A 21138-nucleotide genomic window follows, 5' to 3' on the forward strand; every position below is an offset into this window, starting at 1 on the left:
AAAAAAATAAATAATAAAAAGTAAAAATTAAAAGCCCTCAAAACTAATCACTATCTCTCTGCTGTGAAATTTTACAGTTGAAAAGGTTAAAATTGAAGTTGAAGCAATTTGCAGAGGTGGAAACATTTCTAATGAAAGAATGTGAACAATTGGAAGGGACATGGAAGAGATTATCGCTGAGCGGGCCCGTACCATGTCTACAAGGGTTGGATCTTCTGGAGGCCCTTCAACTATGAACCTACCAGGTGTTAGTCCTTTCATGGTGAACAACAACACAGGTAATAGTAGGCAGCAAATTATGTCAGCTTCACCTTCACAGCCAAGCATATCAGGTTACAGCAACAACCAACCCATACAACCCCAAGTGTCACCATTCATGCCACGGCAATCAATGTTTGGATTGGGGCCAAGGCTGCCTCTAGCAGCAATACAATCTTCCTCATCTAATCCGACAAATGTAATGTTCAATGCCTCGGGAAATACACAGCCTACTCACAATCACCCGATGTTAAGGCCTGTACATGGCACTAGCTCAGGTTGGGTTGAAGAAAATTTGATGTTATATTGTTGTTCTTTGTGGTCGTTGCTTTATGCAGTGAAGCCAGAAGGAAGAAATATAACAAAGGATCCATTCTTCATGATTCATTATTTTACTAGTTTTGGTAAAATACCGGGCAGTTTGTAGGTCTTTTGCATGCATTTAGTTATAAAAATTACTTGCCTCTTTTTTTTTTTTAATTTTTTTTAATTTTTTTAATTTTTAATTTTTTATTTATTATTATTTTTTTTTGTGTTCCCTCTCTGCTTAATTAGATTTTGAAGACCATATCCTGTTTGAACTCTGGCTGAGTGGACGGGAGGAAAAGCCACTCTAATCTTTGCCTAAGAGACATTTTGACCAAATTTGAACTACGTTATAAGGTATGTTCAATATGGTTCCATTGCATTCGGTTTCCTTGCCTCTTTTCCTTTTTCTTTTTGGTTATTTATGTTTTGTTTTCTCCCCATTCATGTAGATAACCAGAACTGGGTGATTTTATCTTCCAAAATTATTAGGATAGTGGTTAATGTGTTGTTCTAATTTTCCTGGATGGTATGAAAATTTTACTAAGGTAGCAGATTTACTATAGATATATTTTATCAGAAAACATTACATATAAACATCATATAGGAAAAAGCCAAAAGAAAAAAGAAAAATATAAAAGAAAAGTAAAGAAACATTGCATATACAGATAAGACTCATAAGAGGTAGTAATTTATGCAACCAAAAGTACGATTATCGTATTAAACATATATTTTTGGTTCTATAAAAACTACATCAGAGCTTTTACAAGTTATTCCATCACAAACAGTACTCGCTAATTTTGGTTACAATTTCCATTGAGGAGATTGCAAATCCTTGAACGACCAAACTTGTTTCAGATTCTTTACCGTTCCCGTCTTTGCAACTCCAATGAAAATGGCAATCGAACTTTGCTTGGATAAATAGCAATTCTTTGATTACCATGGAAGTTGAAAAAAACAAAAAAAGAGAACTCTACTGAGGAAGAGGAATATCAACTAAATCCTCTCTATAAGGGATATGGTCATGTGGGCGATCAGGATTCACAGCTCCATTTCCTATTTCAATCTCCGTAAAGGTGGTGTTCTTCGTAGTATCGACGAATGTTACTGCAGTATCTTTTCGAAATGTCAAGTATACGATAGCAAGTATGTAGATGGCCATTAGAGGAAATACTATAATCCCAATGAAAACTGTAGCAGCTTTTGGTAAAGTGCTGTGGATCACCCAGTCCACAAATGCTGTGCTTAGGTAATAGATGTTGATTCCAATTATTCCAAAGCCTAAAATCCATGAGAATATGACAATCTGCAGCAATATCCATCCATCAATTTAATAAGAATTTGCAACTTTAGCATTGAAATTATTTTCAGCAGTGCACCTGCTCTTAAACTAAATATAATAATAATAAAAAAAAATCGAAAATTTTGGTTAAATGGTAATAGCATTAATGTGTGCTTACAAAAATGGAGTTCTTGTGGGGTCCCATTTTGGTGGCACTGCTACTGAATTTTAGAAGTGGGAGTAGAGCAAAAGGAAGTTCAAAAGATAGGATCATCTGCAAAACCCATTTAAACTATTATCACCTTTCTTTTATTTTATTTTCTTTATTTATTTATTATTATTATTACTATTTTTTGCATAATAAGATCAAAGTGTAAAAATTTCCAAGGAATAACAAACCGATGCAATGATAATGAGTCGGCCAGCTCCAGAAGATCCACCAATAATGGAAACAATGAGACTTGGTGTAATGGCAATACACCTTGTTATTAAATTCCTTTTCCATTTCTTCATCTTAAGCTCCAAGAACCCCTAATTAATTATACAACAATACCTAAGTACAAATTCCATAAACTCACCGAAAAACTAAATCACATTAAATCTTCATTTTCTCAATAAATAAATAAATAAATGGAAACCTGCATAATATATTGTCCTGCATAAGTGCCTGTAATGGCAGAGCTCTGGCCAGAGGCTAGCAGTGCAATGGCATAGATAATTTTGCTTGATCGTCCCAACACATTCTGCATGCTCACAAACATTTTATTTAATTTGTAAATTGTTTTTTGGGACATCTGGGACAGCTTATGTTGCATTCCATATGGCCATGGCACTATAAGAACTAATAATAAAATCTGTTTTGAATGATTTATATGGTTGTAATCGTATCAGCATATTATAAAATGAGGATATAATGCAACTGTAAGTGACCAATTTATCTGGACTAAGTTCAATGTATTCTAATTTTATAAAGTTAGAATATGTTGATGTAATCACGATTGATATTTTATATTATATGTATATATATATATATATATATTAGACATAAGTGAAGAGTGTACCTGTAGGAGAAAAGATGCAGAATTGAGAGTGAGATCATTGCATCTATCATTATTTACACCAGAGAGATTATCAGCTTTGCAAACAGTTCCTGATACCGATACAACTGCAATGTTGATCAACAATGCTACAAATAATGCAAATCCGCTCTCCATCAAGAAAAATCGGCATGCGTCCTGTATGTGCAATGACATCTCAGTTTCATTATTCTATTAACTAACTAATCCACCTTCCTTCCATTTTTTTATTCTATTATTTAAAATCCTGTTCATCAACATGGTTTGTAATTTTTTTTTTCCAAAAAAAAAAAAAAAAAAAAAAGATTTTAGTCAACGTTAAAAAAAAAAGATTTTAATCAACTTTGAAAGGCCTTAGGATATTATCTTACATAATTTTATTATAATATACGTGATGATGTATTAGCTGCATCAACTTGAAATATTTTAGATTTTAAGCTTTTTAAAAATTATATATCTTCCTACTTAATTTCTTGCTTACCTAATCAATTTGTTTCTTATATATACGAATCCGAGTCATAGTATTTATTAATGGTCCTAATTAGAGCTGTCCTTTTTTTTTTTTTTTTTTTTTTTTTCTCTATTACAACATGACAGAGGGGTATTTTTCATTCAGATCAAGAATTCAACCTTAAATGTATACTCTCAGTAATACAATTACTAGTTCAAATTACTTACATTGATTCCACGGACGGAGTGGGGTACTTTTCTAGACAGCACAAGAGCCGAATGGAGAAAAAGATTATGCCTGTTTGCAAATTAATTAAAGACATCAAGTTAGTTTAATTATAAATAGTAACATTCAAAATTAAACTTTGTGTCTATAGAAAAAACTTTATAAATGAATATTATGGGACTATCAAAAATTATTCATCTAAAAAAGTTATTTATTTATTGTTAAATGAATAATTTAGTGATTTATCAATAAATAAATATTTATTAATTTAAAAAGAATATATTTTATACTATTTTTGAGAAATAATTTTATTAACTATATAATATATATTAATAATAGAAAAGATCAATCAGATCAAATCTATAATCACAAAATTAATCACCACTCAATCAACAAAGAAAGGAAAATGGATCAATAGAGAATTTTTTTTATACAGAGAAATCTTCTTCCTCTTCCAATCACTAAAAATTAAAACAACATCTAATATTTCATATGGTATTAGAATACATACGGCATAACAAGGGCACCCAAAAGGGCTATGGCATCGCCGGTGGCTCCTTTGCCACCGAGCTTCGGTACAAACATCCCTTTCAACAACTTCGACGCCGGCGGCTTCACATAACTCATCTCTCCAAAGAAACACGCTGCCATTATGAACACTAGAACTGCTATTAGCATTTCCAGCTTCCTTATCTACAACATATGTATAAAGATCATCACCACACATTTAATTAGGGGAAAAAAAAAAAAACCATTAGTCATGCAATTTTTAGCCGTGGTGACTTGTTGTGGCTAAATTCATTTTTTGTCCCAACAATTTACGTTAGCTATAAAGTTGTAGTTAAAAATTTTATTGGTGACAACATATAGTAAGGACAGTTATTATAGCTAAAAATATTTGGCTGCAAATAGAAACTTTTAGCCACTACCTTATTGTGCCTAATGCCCTGTTTTTTTTCCTAATGTCATTACATATATTTATATATATATACGATTTAATGTGTCGAAATTAAGCTTAGATGAATGTATAAAATTATTACCCCATATCTTTGAAGGCCCAAAAGGAGAAGAGTGCTACCACCAGTTAACAGAACTCCAACCCAAACGGGGATGTTGAACAGTATGTTCAGTGCAAAAGCTGTTCCGATCACTGCTTATTTAATTATATGACCACCACAAATTAACGATATAAATATTAATTAGTTTGCTAACGCAAAACCCATTTAATAATACATATGATTAAGTAAATTGATAAATTAAGTAGAAATCATATTATATGCCTTCGGGTATGTCGGCAGCTATGACCGCAAGCTCTGCTAATAACCATAAACAGTACTTGACTAATAGTGGATACTCAGCCTTGCATAACTCTGCAAGATGTTTCCCTGCGAATTCATCATCACAAAATAAAGTAAATAATTAAATGATTATCATTTTAAGTGATAAAGATTACTATAGTTTATAAATACGGCAAATAGTAAGTTGATTTTTTTTTTTCTTTTTTTAGAGATGCTCTATTGGACATCTAAAATACATAAAATAAAATAAAAAAGAAAATTTTTTTATCAGTAAAGCCAAAATTAATCACATTTTGAAAAGCCCTTTTTTTTTTTTTTGTTTTGTGGGGCCTTCAGTTGAGAGAAAAGGCCAAATTAAAGGCAGGCCATAATTCGTTGTTTTACCCGTAGTCACACCGAGGTTTGCCGCAAGTGATTGGATAATGAGAGCGAAAACCAATCCGATAAGGATCACCCACAGTAGCTGAAATATACATATAAATAGCAAATAACATAAACCATATCAATTTTCTGATAAGCGTATTTTTATTTATAGAAGTACTATTTGGGAAAGTGATTTCTTTTCTGATAAGCGTATTTTTATTTATAGAAGTACTATTTGGGAAAGTAATTTCTTACTAAGTTAAGCTATAAAATGAGAATCCAAATATATTATATTATTTCGGAAGAGTTATTTATGTTTCAAAATAAATAAGTCCACTCAATAAAGTATAGAGTATTTATATTGAAATAAAATTGATCCTACCAAAATGATATTTATCAGTTCATTCTATAACAAAATCATATATATATATATATATATATAGAGTTATTGTAACACAAAATCTTTTGAAAAAAAAAAAAAAAAAAAACTAAAATGAGTCATTCAAGTTTCATTAGCATTTATTTACTAATTTTACCTCATATCCATGGTTAGCTCCAGCTTGCAGATCAGTTTCCACTGTGATAACATAGAGAAGAAATTAAACATTGAAACACATGTTAATGCACCAAAATAATAATAATGATAATAACGAAAAAAAAAAATACAGTGATTGTGAAACTTACAGTTTCCGGGGTCGAGATATGCCAGAGAGACAAGAAATCCTGGGCCTACATAAGACAGAAACTTTCTCCATCCACGTTTCTATGTCATCACAAATAATCATAAAACCAAAAATTCCATCAGTCAAACTCATAAAAAAATAAAATAAAATTTACAGTTTTGTTTGACAATTATTTTGAATTGAAATTCTCTTATCTCCAACATGAAAAAAATAAAAAATAAAAAATAAAAATAAAAACTCATATGCATAATCATATTTCTGTTTTTCTCTCGATTCTGTTGGAAATTCGCCAATAAAATTTTTTTCCGCATGTATCCTTGCAGTGAACAAATTGTCATGGATGAGAGAGAATTGTTTATATCCTCAACATCATGATATATAACTCATAAGATTTTAAAAACAAAATTTATAAAAGAAAGAAAGACCTGGACATCGTCGGGATGGTGGTCGGTAGTGTTTTTGTCGGAGTTGTCATTAGAGACGGAAGTAGGCGGTGGGGGGGACTTCAAGGAGGCTATTCGGTTGCTTCCACTTCCCCATGTCGATGGAATTGCAACATTCATATTGCTACCGTGTTGATGTTGTTGGCTTTCCATGATTTTTTTTTTCTTTCTTTTTTTTCTTTTCAGTGTGTTTCTTTGTCTACCACACTGTGTTTTTAGCTGATGACAGTGATGAGAAAGACACAAAACTGGAATATGGCATGCATGAATTTATAGAGAAATGGTTCATGTTGTCCTAGGAGCAGTCTCTCCCTTTTCTTTTTTTTTTAATTTTTCACTTCCCCAAATACCTTCTACATACTCGTGCCAGAAACGACGGGTTACTATATTTTCTTTTCCTTTCCTTAATTAATTAAAAGTAATCTTTTGTTTAATTTAATTTGCTCCAAATTAAGAATCAAGTTGACCCTTCTTCTTGGTTCATTATCTAAATTTTTATATTGGGTTTAACTAATATAATATATCCCACTCGTTTCAACAATTGGAGATTTTAGTTTTTAACTACTTTGTTTTTCCAAAGATTTTGAGATGCAAAATTAGTTTAGATGTTACACTTGTAAGGCATACTCCTAAACCCATATATCATTCATAAAAGTGTGCTTTTTTGTGCCTACGAAAGTGAGGCACATGTAGCTTTATTTATTTTTAAAAATAATAACTTATCCTCATTTAGATTTTTGGATTATTTGTTTGTAAACTACAATATAGAACATAAATTTATTTAATAATTTTATATTTATTTTTAATAATCTTAAACATATTTTATTTTTTTAAATATTCAATTTTAAAGGTTTAAAAGGGCATACACTTGTATTTGAAAGCTTGATCCAATGGTAAAACCATTGAGAATGGTTCAAATCTTGATTTTGATAAAAAAACTCCCTTTCCCTAAATTGTAATTTAAAAAAATAAAAATAAAAAAAAGGAAGCTTACACCTTAGACCTCTAATACTTACTTCGGCTTTTAAAACATTGATTTTAACCTTCTTTAACATTGGTATCAAAAAAAGAAAAAAAGAAAAATTATAATACATTATATTGTTTGCAAAATATTAATTTGTATTTATTTACCTGTATATTTTTTCAAAAGGAACAACAGAATCTTCAAACAGAACCTTCTTTTCACACTTTTATTTTTTTTATAATTATTCTTTTCACACACTTTGAACTAGCAATATATTTAACTTGAAGCCCTTTATTTTGAACTTAGTAGTGGTATTATATTTATATATAGAGAGAGAGTACTAAACAATATATGTAAATAAATTGGTCATAGTTCATATTGTCCAAAGAAATATAAGGGTATCAATCAATCTAAACTAGAAAAATAGATTCTACATAAAGTTTTAATTAACAATGTTCGTAAGCATGTGACGGATATTCTACTCTATACACACCTTGAATTTTAATTTATATCATAGAGTTTAAGCATGTTCCATGCATGCCTTTATCCCTTGAGAGTTTCAAGTCCTCCAAGAGAGTCATGCACAATCACAATTCACATACCTAACTTATGGGTTTATTTATATATGTATACATATAATATATATATATATTCTCAAATCGTATACTATATATATATTTACTATAATGGGTAGTTAATTTCAACTCTCACCTCATCTTGATCCCCCTGATAATTGACACAGTAGGCCCATTAGTTAACTGTCAAGAACACAAAATAACAAACAAAATAAGCAGAATTTTTAAAAATTGGTCTGGCTGGTTATTAAAATTTAAAATATGTTAAAGCCCTTGTCTATCTTCAGGTCACTGATTTGTATCGTTTTGATCGGCCGAGTTATTGGTCTCTGTTTCGTTTTTCTTGTCGTTTTATCGAAGAGATTATTAGAGAGAGAGGATGAGGATTAGTTTATTGGTCAAATTCATGGAGATGTTATACATGCCCAAATTTGCTACCTGCCCATTGGAGGTGCTCAGTTTTATATATAATTCCAACTTTATTGTCTAGCTAATCTTATTAAGAAACAACAAAAAAATATATATTTAAAAGTTGAAACAATAATTGCATGTTAGGATATTATTAGAACAAGATATTATCATTTTTTTCGAAAAGCAACATAAAAACTAAGATTTTATTTTTATTTTTATTTTTATTGTTTGGTCCCACCAAAACTCAAATCGCCAATAACCACAAACAAATACAAATAAATAAGTATATTCTGTGTTTGTAATCTGCAAGTAAAAAATATATTATATGGTTCTTTAAAAACAGGATTTTTCACTCATCCATTTATCTATTTATATTTAAATATTTATGTTTTTCATTAAAAGAAAAAAACATTTATATATTTATATGATATCGTTGTTACATAGACATTCATATGCATGGTCCCGCCGGCTGCTAATTATACCAGAACTTCATGGCCAGTTTTGACGAACCACTTCTTTGTTTTGGCTATTTCACATATAATCCAAATCTAGCTTAGGTAGCTATACATATATATATATATATATATATATATATATTCACAAAAGGACAATGCATTCTATGTTTCCTATTTTCCCAGATGCATTCTTTTGTTTCTTAATTCAACCCCCCCCCCCCCCCCCCCTCCCTTTCCTTCTTTTTTTTTATTTTTTTTTATAAGTGTTCGTATGATATAATTTATGAAAATAGAATTTTAGCAGTTTTGTATTATAAATTTTTTTAAAAATAATTTTTATTAAAAAATTAATAAATATTTGATTATAAATAAAAAAATATATTAAATGCTTATTGGATTTCCCATATAAGTTAAAAAAAAGTATTTTTAAAAAAAAAAATCTTAAAATTCAGGCTTTTCTAAAATAGTTTAAAAAAAAAAATTTCTTGTTAACAAGTGCTTCTAACTCTTGCCTAACATTTTTATTTTTCAACAAATAGCTTTTTATCCTCAAATAGAACTTTTAATCTAAAAAAAAAAAAAAAACTATGCCAAATAAACACTTAAAGAAGTTGGCACACTAAAAAAAATATATATTACTATTTTCTTAAACCTAAACTGGTAGGGTCCTATAAGTATTACAAGGATAATATATATATATATATGGCAATTCTACGATATGGACCGCATCCAAAATTGAAGCTTTTGGATGAAAACGTCGGTTTTGCTGTACATTGTACACATCAAAGTCGATGTTTTTATTCAAAAAGCATCGGATTTGGATGCGTCCGTATCGTAGAAACCCTATATATATAAAGTTTTTTTACGGTGCGGATGGTCTACATGCGAAAACATCCAAAACCAACGCTTTTAGAATAAAAGCTTTGGCTTTATTGTAAAAGGATCGATTTTAAATGCAATTTGTATACGGATTGTCCGTACAGTAGAATTACCTTATATATATATACATATATTATATGTATATATAAATATATGTGCTACTATAGGATAAACTACCCATTTTTTTGTTTTGTTTTTTTGGGGAAAAGCAGTCTATTATTAACACTAGTTAAGTTAATATATAAAACTATGACGATGGAATGGTTATAATTGGTCATCGCCCATTCCTTGATGGGACATTTCGCCCATATTGATACTCCTCTATATATATATATATATATATATATATATTTATGTATTTATATGTTTTCACAGAACAACAAATATATATTATTATTTGGATGCTCTATCCTCTTGAAATATTACTCATTTACACTTTATTTTCAAACTACATAAATCACTCATATTACTTTCTTTTAAACTATTGTTTATTTGTCTAATAAATTTGAAAAATTAGTTTGTCTATTGTACAAAATGAAAAAGAAAAAGTTTCATGAAGTTGGTATTCTTAAATTTTATCAAATTTCTATGTCAAAATGTGTTTAAGCTGAAGTGACAGAGAACTAATAATTTAGGGAGCAAATGCATGTCAAAGGTTTTGTAAAATTTGGGACAAAGTGAAAGGCATATACAGTTTGAAGAGATAGTGCTGTTAGCTTAATTATTAACTATAAGAATTTTATTGCTAAACAATAATAACAATAATACTAATAATAATAAACATATGCATTTGAACTCTTTTGGCACCTAAGAAAAATATAAAAGAAACTCAAACATATGCATTTGAACTCATTCGGCACCTAAGAAAAATATGAAAGAAACTCTTTTTGGTACATTATTTTTTTATTTGATCTCTTGTGTATATTTTTCTTCCTCACATACCTTTCTTTATTATTAAATTTGTGCCTTTTGGCCACTTGGCATAAAAAATAAAAAGAAATATTTTATTTACACAACCTGAAATTTGGAATAAACATAAAAATATTCCACACCCCTATAAGAGTTTAAATTACCTTTGTACCTTTATTTAAATCAAATTACCATAAATACTTTTTTTTTTCAATAAGTAATTTGAAAACTTCAAAAATTTGTTAATATATATTTTAATTAATTTTATTTAGCTAAGTGATCATTTTTCAATTTTGAAAAAAAAAACTACTCATGATTTTAATAAAATAAGTTTTTTTTTTTTAACAAAGGAATAATTTGCCAAATATATTTTACTGAATGTATTAAAATGAATTATAATTTATCAAATATATAAAAATAATTTAAATTTTTTGAAAAAGTGTGAATGGAATTATAAGAAATTTGAAAAATATTTTTATATTTTCCTCAAAATTTAGCCGGTGTAAATGAAATATTCTAAAAAAAATTGTAGTCAAGTTTATTAAATTTCACCCGTTTATGATTTCTTCTTTTTCTCCTTTTTTTTTTTTTTCTCTTTATTTTGGATGAGGTAAATTAGACTACTACTTTACTGATTTCTAGTTTAATTCCTTAAATCCCATGTTTAGCCCAACACTTGACAGAATTAAAACTTAAGCCCACCAATAATCCCTGAATAATTTCTATCCAATTTGCTTTTTAGTGATTTTTTTATTTTTTTTATTTTTTAAAGATTTTTTATTTCTTTTTTTTTTTCATTAAAAAATATGTTTTTTTTTTATCAGCAATATCAAATTTCTTTTCTTCCCTTTTTTTTCCCCTTTTTTCTTCTGGTTTTTTTTTTTTTTTTTTTTTGTCTTCTGTTTTCTTTTCTTATTTTTTTATTCTTGTTTTTATTCTTCCTTTGTTTTGATATTATCGTCCCCTTTTTTTTTTTTTTGATATTATCGTCCTTTTTTGTGTCTTTGTTTATCGATCTTTCTTCTTTTTTGCTTTTCTAATTTCTGTTCATTATTTTTTTATTGCATCAGTTTTAAATTTCAGTTTTTTTTTTCTTCTTCATATCTTTTGATTTCTTTCTTGTCTTATTTTTTAATTTGCTTTTCTTTTCTTTTTTTCTCCTGTTTCTTTTTTATATTTTTGTAAATGTCTACATTAGTACATGCAAGTTTGCCAATTGATATTAATGATTTTATAAATTAGATAAAATTTTCTGAAATATAATTAAATAAAGGACATATTTATTTTTTAATATTGAACTAATCTGATTTAAATCATTTTGCTTAATTCAAAAATCAATAAATTATATGATAACTCATATTCATTTTCTATTTAAAAAAAAAAAGCTTAAATTCTTGTTAATAATAATTATAAAATATATATATATATATATATATAGATATACACACTTGTATATAATGAATAGACAAATCTAATTAACACCAAATGCAATACTAGATTAATTATTTTATTATCCAACTCTATAAGTAAAAAACATCTAGTTAGTTAATTATAAGCTACATGTGAGAAGCAATTGAATCATAGGTAAGATAAAAGAGGTGAAATTTTTTTCCCCACTTTTCTCTTTTTTTTTGCCAGAATGTTATTGATACCAAGGTTTAAAATTTCGGTATCGATGGAAATATCGAAGGTTCAAAATATGAAAATTTCTATGGAAATATCGAAAATTATCAAATATCGATAAAAATTCATAAAAAAATATGGAAACCTATTTTAAAAAATGGAAATTTTTGTTGAAATTTTAGCATTAGCTCATTTAAACAATCAATTATCAAACTGATTATAAAAATTGCAAAAGTATTGGATAGATATTATATTTCTCTTAATCAATTTAAATTATAGTAAACGATAACGATCATAAATAAACTATTATTGATAAAAATATGCAAAATACATATATACATATATATTTATATATATATATTTGATAAATTGTTTATTTTACAATTACATTATAATTCATAAATATCATCTCAATACTCATAGAAGTCTTAGATAATTAAAAATTATTAATATATTTTTCATTTTCATTTTGACATGTGAAATATGAAAAATAATTATTAAAAGATGTATATGTTTAATAATTTTTCATGTAATTATTAATATGTCAATTATAAGGATACTGTGTTAAATATATTTATCTTTGATGTTTGGTATAATATATTTTTATTGTTTTTTTTATTTTTATTTGTTTAATGTTATTAGTTTAAATGCTATCAATATCAATTCTACATAATGTTATATTTTCATGTTATTATTTTTCATTCTTATGTAATCAATTATTAACTTGTAATTATAGGATTCTAATGAATTCATGTCATACAAAATGTATAGCAAGTATATATATATAGTTCTATATATTTAATCAATGAATAAAACTTATTAAATGTATTGAATTCAATTCGATTTGTTTTATTTATATCATTAAATACTTAAAAACAATTAAAATATTAAAAAAAATCACTAAATTTAATTTGGTAAAATAATTTACTAAACAGCAATAATATTTGTAAATTTTTTATATAAAAAAAATTTCATAGATATTTTTAAAATTTCCATGGAAATTTTCAAAAATTTACATGGATATTTCTAAAATTTTGATGGATACTGTGGATTTTTTAATCAAATTATTAAGGATTTGATGTAGATATTTTGACGAAAATTTCCATGGAAATTATGATAAAATTTCAAAAATTTCAATAGATATTATAGAAATTCTATCTGTTTCCATTTGAAATTTAAATTTTATTTCGACCTTTTAAAAAATTAAAAATTTAGAAAAAATTTTAAAAAAATATCAGATATTTTAAACCTTGATTAGTACTATTATATATCATCATTAATTGTTCGAAAAACTATTCTCTTTTTGTTTCAAAAAACTTAACAGCAAGAATTTTAATATATATGTTAAAAAATCTAGATGGTCCATTAATCTAATATCCAAACACTTGTTTATATTTTAAGTAAATAATTTAATGCTATCAAAATAATATATGTTTTCTTATAATTAACTCCAACCATCTGTCTCTTTAGAAGCACAAAATTTGGTTGAGGAAAAATAATTTTGTGAGAGAAGTCAAGAGGTTCCATTATCTGGTGAGCTGGATTAATATTAATCAATAATAAATAAAGGACGTAGCTGGCAATAGGTGACTGTAGAAAATAGGTCGGCAAAACATATTTAATATGATTGCATGAAAATGGCAACGATATATGGTGGCATCAAATTAATCCACATCATAACAAATCCACATGAGCCAACGGCAGCAGAATGGTCTGATCCACGCACCTCTAAAACTTTTCAATAAAATTATACAATCATTTTCATCCATAAAAAAAGTTATTAAAAAAAAAATAAATAAAACAAAAAATAAAAAAATCCTCTGTATTGTTAATGCACTACTTATATATTCTTATGTGCCTTTCATATTACGAGATTATCCCATAAAATATAATAAAATTCCCATTTCTTTGGGACCGGCCTGCATCAATAATGAGTCATTTGTTGAGTCGAGAACTTTGCTTATGATGATGAAAACAAAGGCCTGCGGAGGAGATGAACTTACATACAACAAAGGTTTTATCACGCCACCATATAATAACCAATAATCAATAATGTAAAAACATGAACAATCTATAATCATGTGTGATGTCAAAATAAAATATGTAAGCATACTACAACGAAATTGTTGTTGAATATCCGAGTATGAATGATTGTAATTTGCACCATAGGTATACTTGAAGTTTGAATTAAATACTTCTTTGAGTTTTTAATCATATTATTCACGTCCTTTTCAAAAGTTTAAATTACTCTTGTATCTTTATTAAAGTTAAATTACTACCAAAAATATTCCTTTCTCTCCTTTTTTTTTCCGCAATAATTAAATTAAAAACTTCAAAGTTGTGTCAACCTATATTTTAATTAAATTTATTTAAATTAAGTGATAATTTTTCAATTTGAAAAAAAAAAAAAAACAAGACAAACAAAGCAATGTGATGTTTTAATAATTCTTTTTTGAATCAGATGAAAATTTGTTAAATATATTTTACTAAATGTATTATTATTTATCAAATATATTCAGTTAAATATATTATATTTTTTCGACTATATTTAACAAAATATATTTATCAAATATATAACTTACTTAAAATAAAGTAATGCAATTAAAATTATCATATAGTTTTTTATAAAAATAAAAAAAGTCAAAAAAAATTATCATATAGTATGAGAATTAGAAAAAGTTTTGAAAGTACAAATTTGCACCATAAAATTTTACAGATTTAAAGGTCAAAATAATTTGTCAAATATATTTGCCAAAATCTTTGTATGGGTCATTAATGTATTTGACAAATCATTTATTAAATACTAGTGGCTTAGGGTATTAACTACTTGAAATTGTTAATGATTGTCAAATATATTTATCATTTATTATTATTATTATTATTTTTCCCTAAAATTACCGTTCAAACTCATTTTTTTATAACAACAACGCGACCGAAAATGATATTTGTGGCCAGGAAGAAGGTAATACATATTTTGAAACCGTACTCTGTATGTTTTTGTCCTCTACCGAAAGTAATTGTGGCTGTGTATGATTTAAGAGAAAGGAAGCAAAAATGTTTGTGTTTCTGGTCGTTAACTACGTGAAAATGTTCGACAATGAATGTGTATACGATGCAATTTGTATGATGCCACATGTATGAGGACTTCAAGAACATGAATATTTAGAAACACACTCATACATATATATTTATAGAATGCACACATACACCTATATATACATATATATATATACACATATATGACCACAATTTGGATTTTACCTTTTCACATTTAAATTGTATAAATGTTTAAGATTTATAATTATATTTATTAATCATTAGATCTCAGCAAATTTTATTTTTTCCAAATAAGATTATTTTTCCTAGATAAGATTTTAGTATATCACTAAATACGTATTTAATCATTTTTCAAATTTGAAATCTGAACATTTCATATGAATTAAGACTAATAAAACAGATATGACATTAAAACTATCAAGTCATTTTGATATTGAAATTTAACTAATCAAATTGTGCAAACAAGTTCTTTTTAAAACCTTTTTAATTATTATACTTATATTCAGATACTATTCAATTTTAGGTTAAAAAAAAAGGAAAAAATAAATGGCTTCGATGAGCAATTTCTAGAAATTATAAAGGCGTTATATATATATATATAATCATGTGTTTGTAATATTTGAATACTTTATCACTTAATTTTAGAAAATTGAAATTGCTCAAAGGTTAAGGGGAGAGAAGCGTGTTCAAAATTTGAAGATCATTCTGATTATGGAAAAATAAATAAATAAGGATAGAGAGATGATATTAGAGATTTATTGTAAACAGAAAATTAAGCATCATTTAGTTTTTACTTAAAATAAGGGTGTTTGGATATAAGTATGAGAATTTTGAAAAGTTTTTAAAACAACAAATTTATAAAATTAGATTAAATAAATTTAAATGTCAACATCATTCATTTAATATATTTGGCAAAATCCTCTGTATTGGTCATTACCATATTTGACAATTCGTTTATTAAATGTTAGAACTGTCAAAAATATTAGTGGTTGAGGTCATTAAGTACGTAAAAATATTCGACCATTGATTTGTATATGTTGCAATTTGTATGATGTCGCATGGATGAGGTCCTCAAGCACATGAACGTTTATATAGAGACATATATATACTTTCACATACAATTCTGGTATTAAAATATCAAGATCAATATTTGGATTTTATTTTTTTTATTTTTTAAATTTCATGAAGGTTTAGTATTTAAAATTATAATTATTAATGTTCGGATGTAACAAAATTTATTTTTTCTAAAGAGAAAATTCAAATTGCTCAAAGGTTAAGGAGCGAGATAGGTATTTAAAATTTGAAAAGTGTTTCGTTTATGGACAAATAAATGGATAAGGATAAAGTTATGTGAATTGGAGATTTATTGTACATCAAAAATTAAATGTGATTTAGTTTTTGCTTAGAATTAAAACTATTTAGATATAAGTATGAGAATTAGAAACAACTTTAAAAGAATACATTTACACCATAGAATTAAATAAATTTAATGATCAAAATCATCTGTCAAATAAACTTGCCAAAATCTTTGGATGAGTATTAATATATTTGACAAATCATTTATCAAATGTTAGTGGCTTAGGTTATTAACTACGTGAAATTGTTAATGGTTGGAAAATTTATATGTCATTTATTATTATTATTATTTCTTGCTAAAATTACCGTCCAAACTCATTTTCTTATGACAACAATGCGACCAAAATGATAATTGTGGCCAGAAAGATAGTAATATATATTTTTAAACCGTATTTTGCATGTTTTTTTTTTTCCTCTACCGAAAGTAATTGCGGCTGTATATGATTCAAGAGAAAGGGAGTAAAAATGTTAGTGGCTCTGGTCATTAACTACATGAAAATATTTGACAACGAATGTGTATACAATGCAATTTATATGATGCCACATATATGAGGTCTTCAAGGACATGAATATTTAGACGACAAACACACACACACACACACACACACACGCATATATATATATAACGCTATATATATATATATATATAAAACACACACATGTACGTATATATATATCATTATCAACATTAGGATTTTATTTTTTTTAGTTTTTAACTCTCAAGATGGTTTAATATTTAAAATTATACTTACTAATTATCGGATCCGGACAAAATTCATTTTTTCGAAATAGAAAGTTGAAATTACTCAAAGGTTAAGGAGCGAGATAGGTGTTAAAAAATTTGAAGACTGTTTTGCTTACGGATAAATAAATAAATAAATAAGGATAAAGTTAAGTGATTGGAGATTTGTTGTACATCAAAAATTAAATGTGATTTAGTTGTTGCTTAGAATTAAAATTGTTTAGATATAAGTATGAGAATTAAGAAAAAGCTTTGAAAGAATAAATTTACACCATAAAATTAAATAAATTTAAAGATCAAAATCATTTGTCAAATATATTTGCCAAAATGTTTGTATGGGTCATTAATATATTTAACAAGTCATTTACCAAATGTTAGTGGCTTAGGTTATTAACTAAGTGAAATTCTCAGTGGTTGTCAAATATATTTGCCATTTATTATTATTATTATTATTTGATAAAATTACTGCCCAAACTCATTTTCTTATAACAACAATGGAACCAAAAATGATATTTGTCGCCAGTAAGATGGCCAGGAAGATGGTAATATATAATTTGAAACCGTTCTTTGCATGAATGTTTAGAAATATACACACATATATATATATATATATATTGTATATATATATATATATATACATGAATGTTTAGAAGCACACACACACACACACATATATATATATATATATCCATGAATGTTTCAAAACACACACACACATATATATATATATATATATATACATGGATGTTTAGAAACACACATATATATATGTGTATATATATATATATATCCATGAATGTTTAGAAACACACACACATATATATATATATATATATATATGAATGTATATATATATATATATACATGACCACCGTTTGGATTTAACCTCTTCGCCTTTAAATCATATAAATGTTTAAGATTTATAATTATATTTATTAATTATTAGATCTAAACAAAATTTACTTTTTCAAAATAAGATTATTTTTTCTAAATAAGATTTTAGTATATCACTAAAAACGTATTTAATCAGTTTTCAAATTTGAAATTTTAACATTTTATATGAATTAAAACTAATAAAATAGATACGGCGTTAAAACTATCAAGTCATTTTGATATTGAAATTTAACTAATCAAATTGTGCAAACAGGTTCTTTTTAATCAATTATTAAACTATATCCAAATACTATTCAATTTTAGGGGAAAACAAAAGAAAAAATAAATGGCTTCCATATGCAATTTCTAGAAAATATAGAAGCCTTATATATATATATATATATATATGTGTGTGTGTGTGTGTGTGTGTGTGTGTTTATAATATTTGAACACTTTATCACATAATTTTAAAAAATTGAAATTGCTCAAAGGTTAAAGGGAGAGAAAAGTGCTCAAAATTTGAAAATCATTCTGATTATGGAAAAATAAATAAATAAGGATAGAAAGATGAGATTAGAGATTTTTTGTAAACAGAAAATTAAACATTATTTAGTTTTGACTTAAAATAAGGGTGTTTGGATATAAGTATGAGAATTTTGAAAAGTTTTTTAAACAACAAATTTACAAAATTAAATTAAATAAATTTAAATGTCTACATCATTTATTTAATATATTTGTCAAATTCCATAGTATGGGTCATTAGCATATTTGACAATTCGTTTATGAAATATTAGTGATTGAGGTCATTAACTAAGTGCAAATATTAGTGGTTATAAAATATATTTATCATTTTTTTTGTCAAAAATATTAGTGGTTAAGGTCATTAATTACGTACAAATATTCAACCATTGATTTGTATATGTTGCAATTTGTATGGTGTCGCATGTATAAGATCCTTACGCACATGAATATTTATAGACACATATATCTTTTAAAAAACAATTCAGGTCTCAAAATATCAAGATCAGTATTAGGATTTTATTTTTTTAGTTTTCAAATCTCTTGAATGTTTAATATTTAAAATTATAATTATCAATTTTCGGAGCTAACAAAATTTATTTTTTCTAAATTGAAAATTGAAATTGCCAAAAGGTTAAGGAGCGAGATAGGTGTTTAAAATTTAAAGAGTGTTTTGTTTACGGATAAATAAATAAATAAGGAGAAAGTTATGTGATCGGAGATTAATATACATCAAAAATTAGATGTGATTTAGTTTTTGCTTAAAATTAACACTGTTTAAATATAAGTATGAGAATTAGAAAAAGCTTTAAAAGAATAAATTTACACCATAAAATTAAATAAATTTAAAGATCAAAATTATTTGTCAAATATATTTGTCAAAATTTTTGTATGGGTCATTCATATATTTGACAAATCATTTATCAAATGTTAGTGGCTGAGATAATTAAGTACGTGAAATTGTTAGTGGTTGTAAAATATATTTGTCATTTATTATTATTATTATTTGTGGCTTAAATTACGGTCCAAACTCATTTTTTTACAACAACAATGCCATCAAAAATAATATTTGTGGCCAGGAAGATGGTTATATGTTTTTTCAAACTGGACTTTACCTGTTTTTGTCCTCTACAGAAAGTAATTGTGGCTATGTATGGCTCAAGAGAAAGGGAGTAAAATTTTGAATGGCTTGGGTAATTAAATATGCGAAAATATTCGACCACGAATGTGTATATGATGTAATTTGTATGATGCCACATGTATGAGATCTTCAAGAACATGAATGTTTATGTGCACACACATAGACACATGCACATATATATAAATATAAATACATATATATATATATATATATATATACCACCGTTTGGATTTTACTTTTTCGTCTTTGAATTGTTTAAATGTTCGAGATTTTAATTATATTTATTAGTCATTGGATCTCAACAAAATTTACTTTTTCTAAATAAGATTATTTTTCCTAAATAAGACTTTAGTATATCAAAAACTACGTATTTAACCATTTTTTAAATTTAAAATTTTAACCTTTAATATGATTTAATACTAATAAAAGAGATATGACGTTAAAGCCACCAATTCATTTTGATATTGAAATTTATCTAATCCAAATGTACAAACTTGTTCTCTTTAAAAACTTGTCAATTATTATACTTATATCCAAACAAAATTCTCTTTTAGGTATTATTAAAACAAAAAAGGAGGAAAAATAAATGGTTTCTATGTGCAATTTCCATAAAGTATAAATGGCCATCTATATATATATATATATTCATGTGTTTGCAACATTTGAACCTCTATCACTTGATTTTAGAAAATTAAAATTGCACAAAGGTTAAGGTGAGAGAAATGTGTTTAAAATTTGAAAATTATTCTGTTTATGGAATAATAATTAAATATGGATAGAGAGATGTGATTGGAGATTTATTGTACATAGAAAATTAAACATTATTTAGTGTTTAGTTAGAATAAAGGGTATTTGGATATAAGTATGAGAATTTTGAAAAGTTTTTTAAACAAGAAACTTAAAAAATTAAATTAAATAAATTTAAATATCAACATCATTTATTTAATACACTTGTCAAAATCCTTTGTATGGGTCATTACCATATTTGACAATTCGTTTATCAAATATTAATGGTTGATGTTAGGACCCGTCCAGAATTCCTTCCCCGGAACCCTAGACAGCCCTGATCCCAGGAAAACCCTACCGAACCCTCCAACGGAAAATCCGGCAGAGCCTCCCCTAAGGGATTTACTTACCACAAATTACCTGCACTGAAAACACACTTCTAACAACATCCCCTTATTCCTCCCACAAACTACAAATTGTTTCCACAATTTGTAGCACTTCAAAAATAAAACAACAGCAGCAA

At 26.4% G+C, this 21138-nt stretch overlaps 1 protein-coding gene across 1 annotated transcript; it reads right to left on the reverse strand.

Annotated features, from left to right (window-relative positions):
* Positions 1-1257: 1257 nt before the first annotated feature.
* Positions 1258-6723, reverse strand: LOC107406075 (metal transporter Nramp6.1-like). The gene is made up of 13 exons (XM_060817610.1): positions 6368-6723; positions 5944-6022; positions 5796-5836; positions 5281-5359; positions 4879-4983; positions 4639-4748; positions 4110-4291; positions 3601-3670; positions 2908-3081; positions 2485-2589; positions 2246-2377; positions 2025-2120; positions 1258-1870 (listed from the first exon to the last, which is right to left on the reverse strand). Exons 1-13 carry the CDS (start codon positions 6536-6538, stop codon positions 1538-1540), a joined length of 1677 nt encoding a protein of 558 aa, XP_060673593.1. The 5' UTR covers positions 6539-6723; the 3' UTR covers positions 1258-1537.
* Positions 6724-21138: the final 14415 nt, after the last annotated feature.

This window comes from Ziziphus jujuba, chromosome 5 (genome assembly GCF_031755915.1).
Source record: "Ziziphus jujuba cultivar Dongzao chromosome 5, ASM3175591v1".
Lineage (NCBI taxonomy): Eukaryota > Viridiplantae > Streptophyta > Magnoliopsida > Rosales > Rhamnaceae > Ziziphus > Ziziphus jujuba.

What these genes read in the sequence shown, in the direction of transcription:
- LOC107406075 (XM_060817610.1), bottom strand. Translation starts at nt 6,538, where the DNA reads ATGGAAAGCCAACAACATCAACACGGTAGCAATATGAATGTTGCAATT. An exon ending in TGGGCCTTCAAAGATATGGG is followed by an intron (nt 4,292 to 4,638) that starts GTAATAATTTTA and finishes CATATGTTGTAG; the next exon opens with ATAAGGAAGCTGGAAATGCT. An exon ending in GACTCATTATCATTGCATCG is followed by an intron (nt 2,121 to 2,245) that starts GTTTGTTATTCC and finishes TGGGTTTTGCAG; the next exon opens with ATGATCCTATCTTTTGAACT.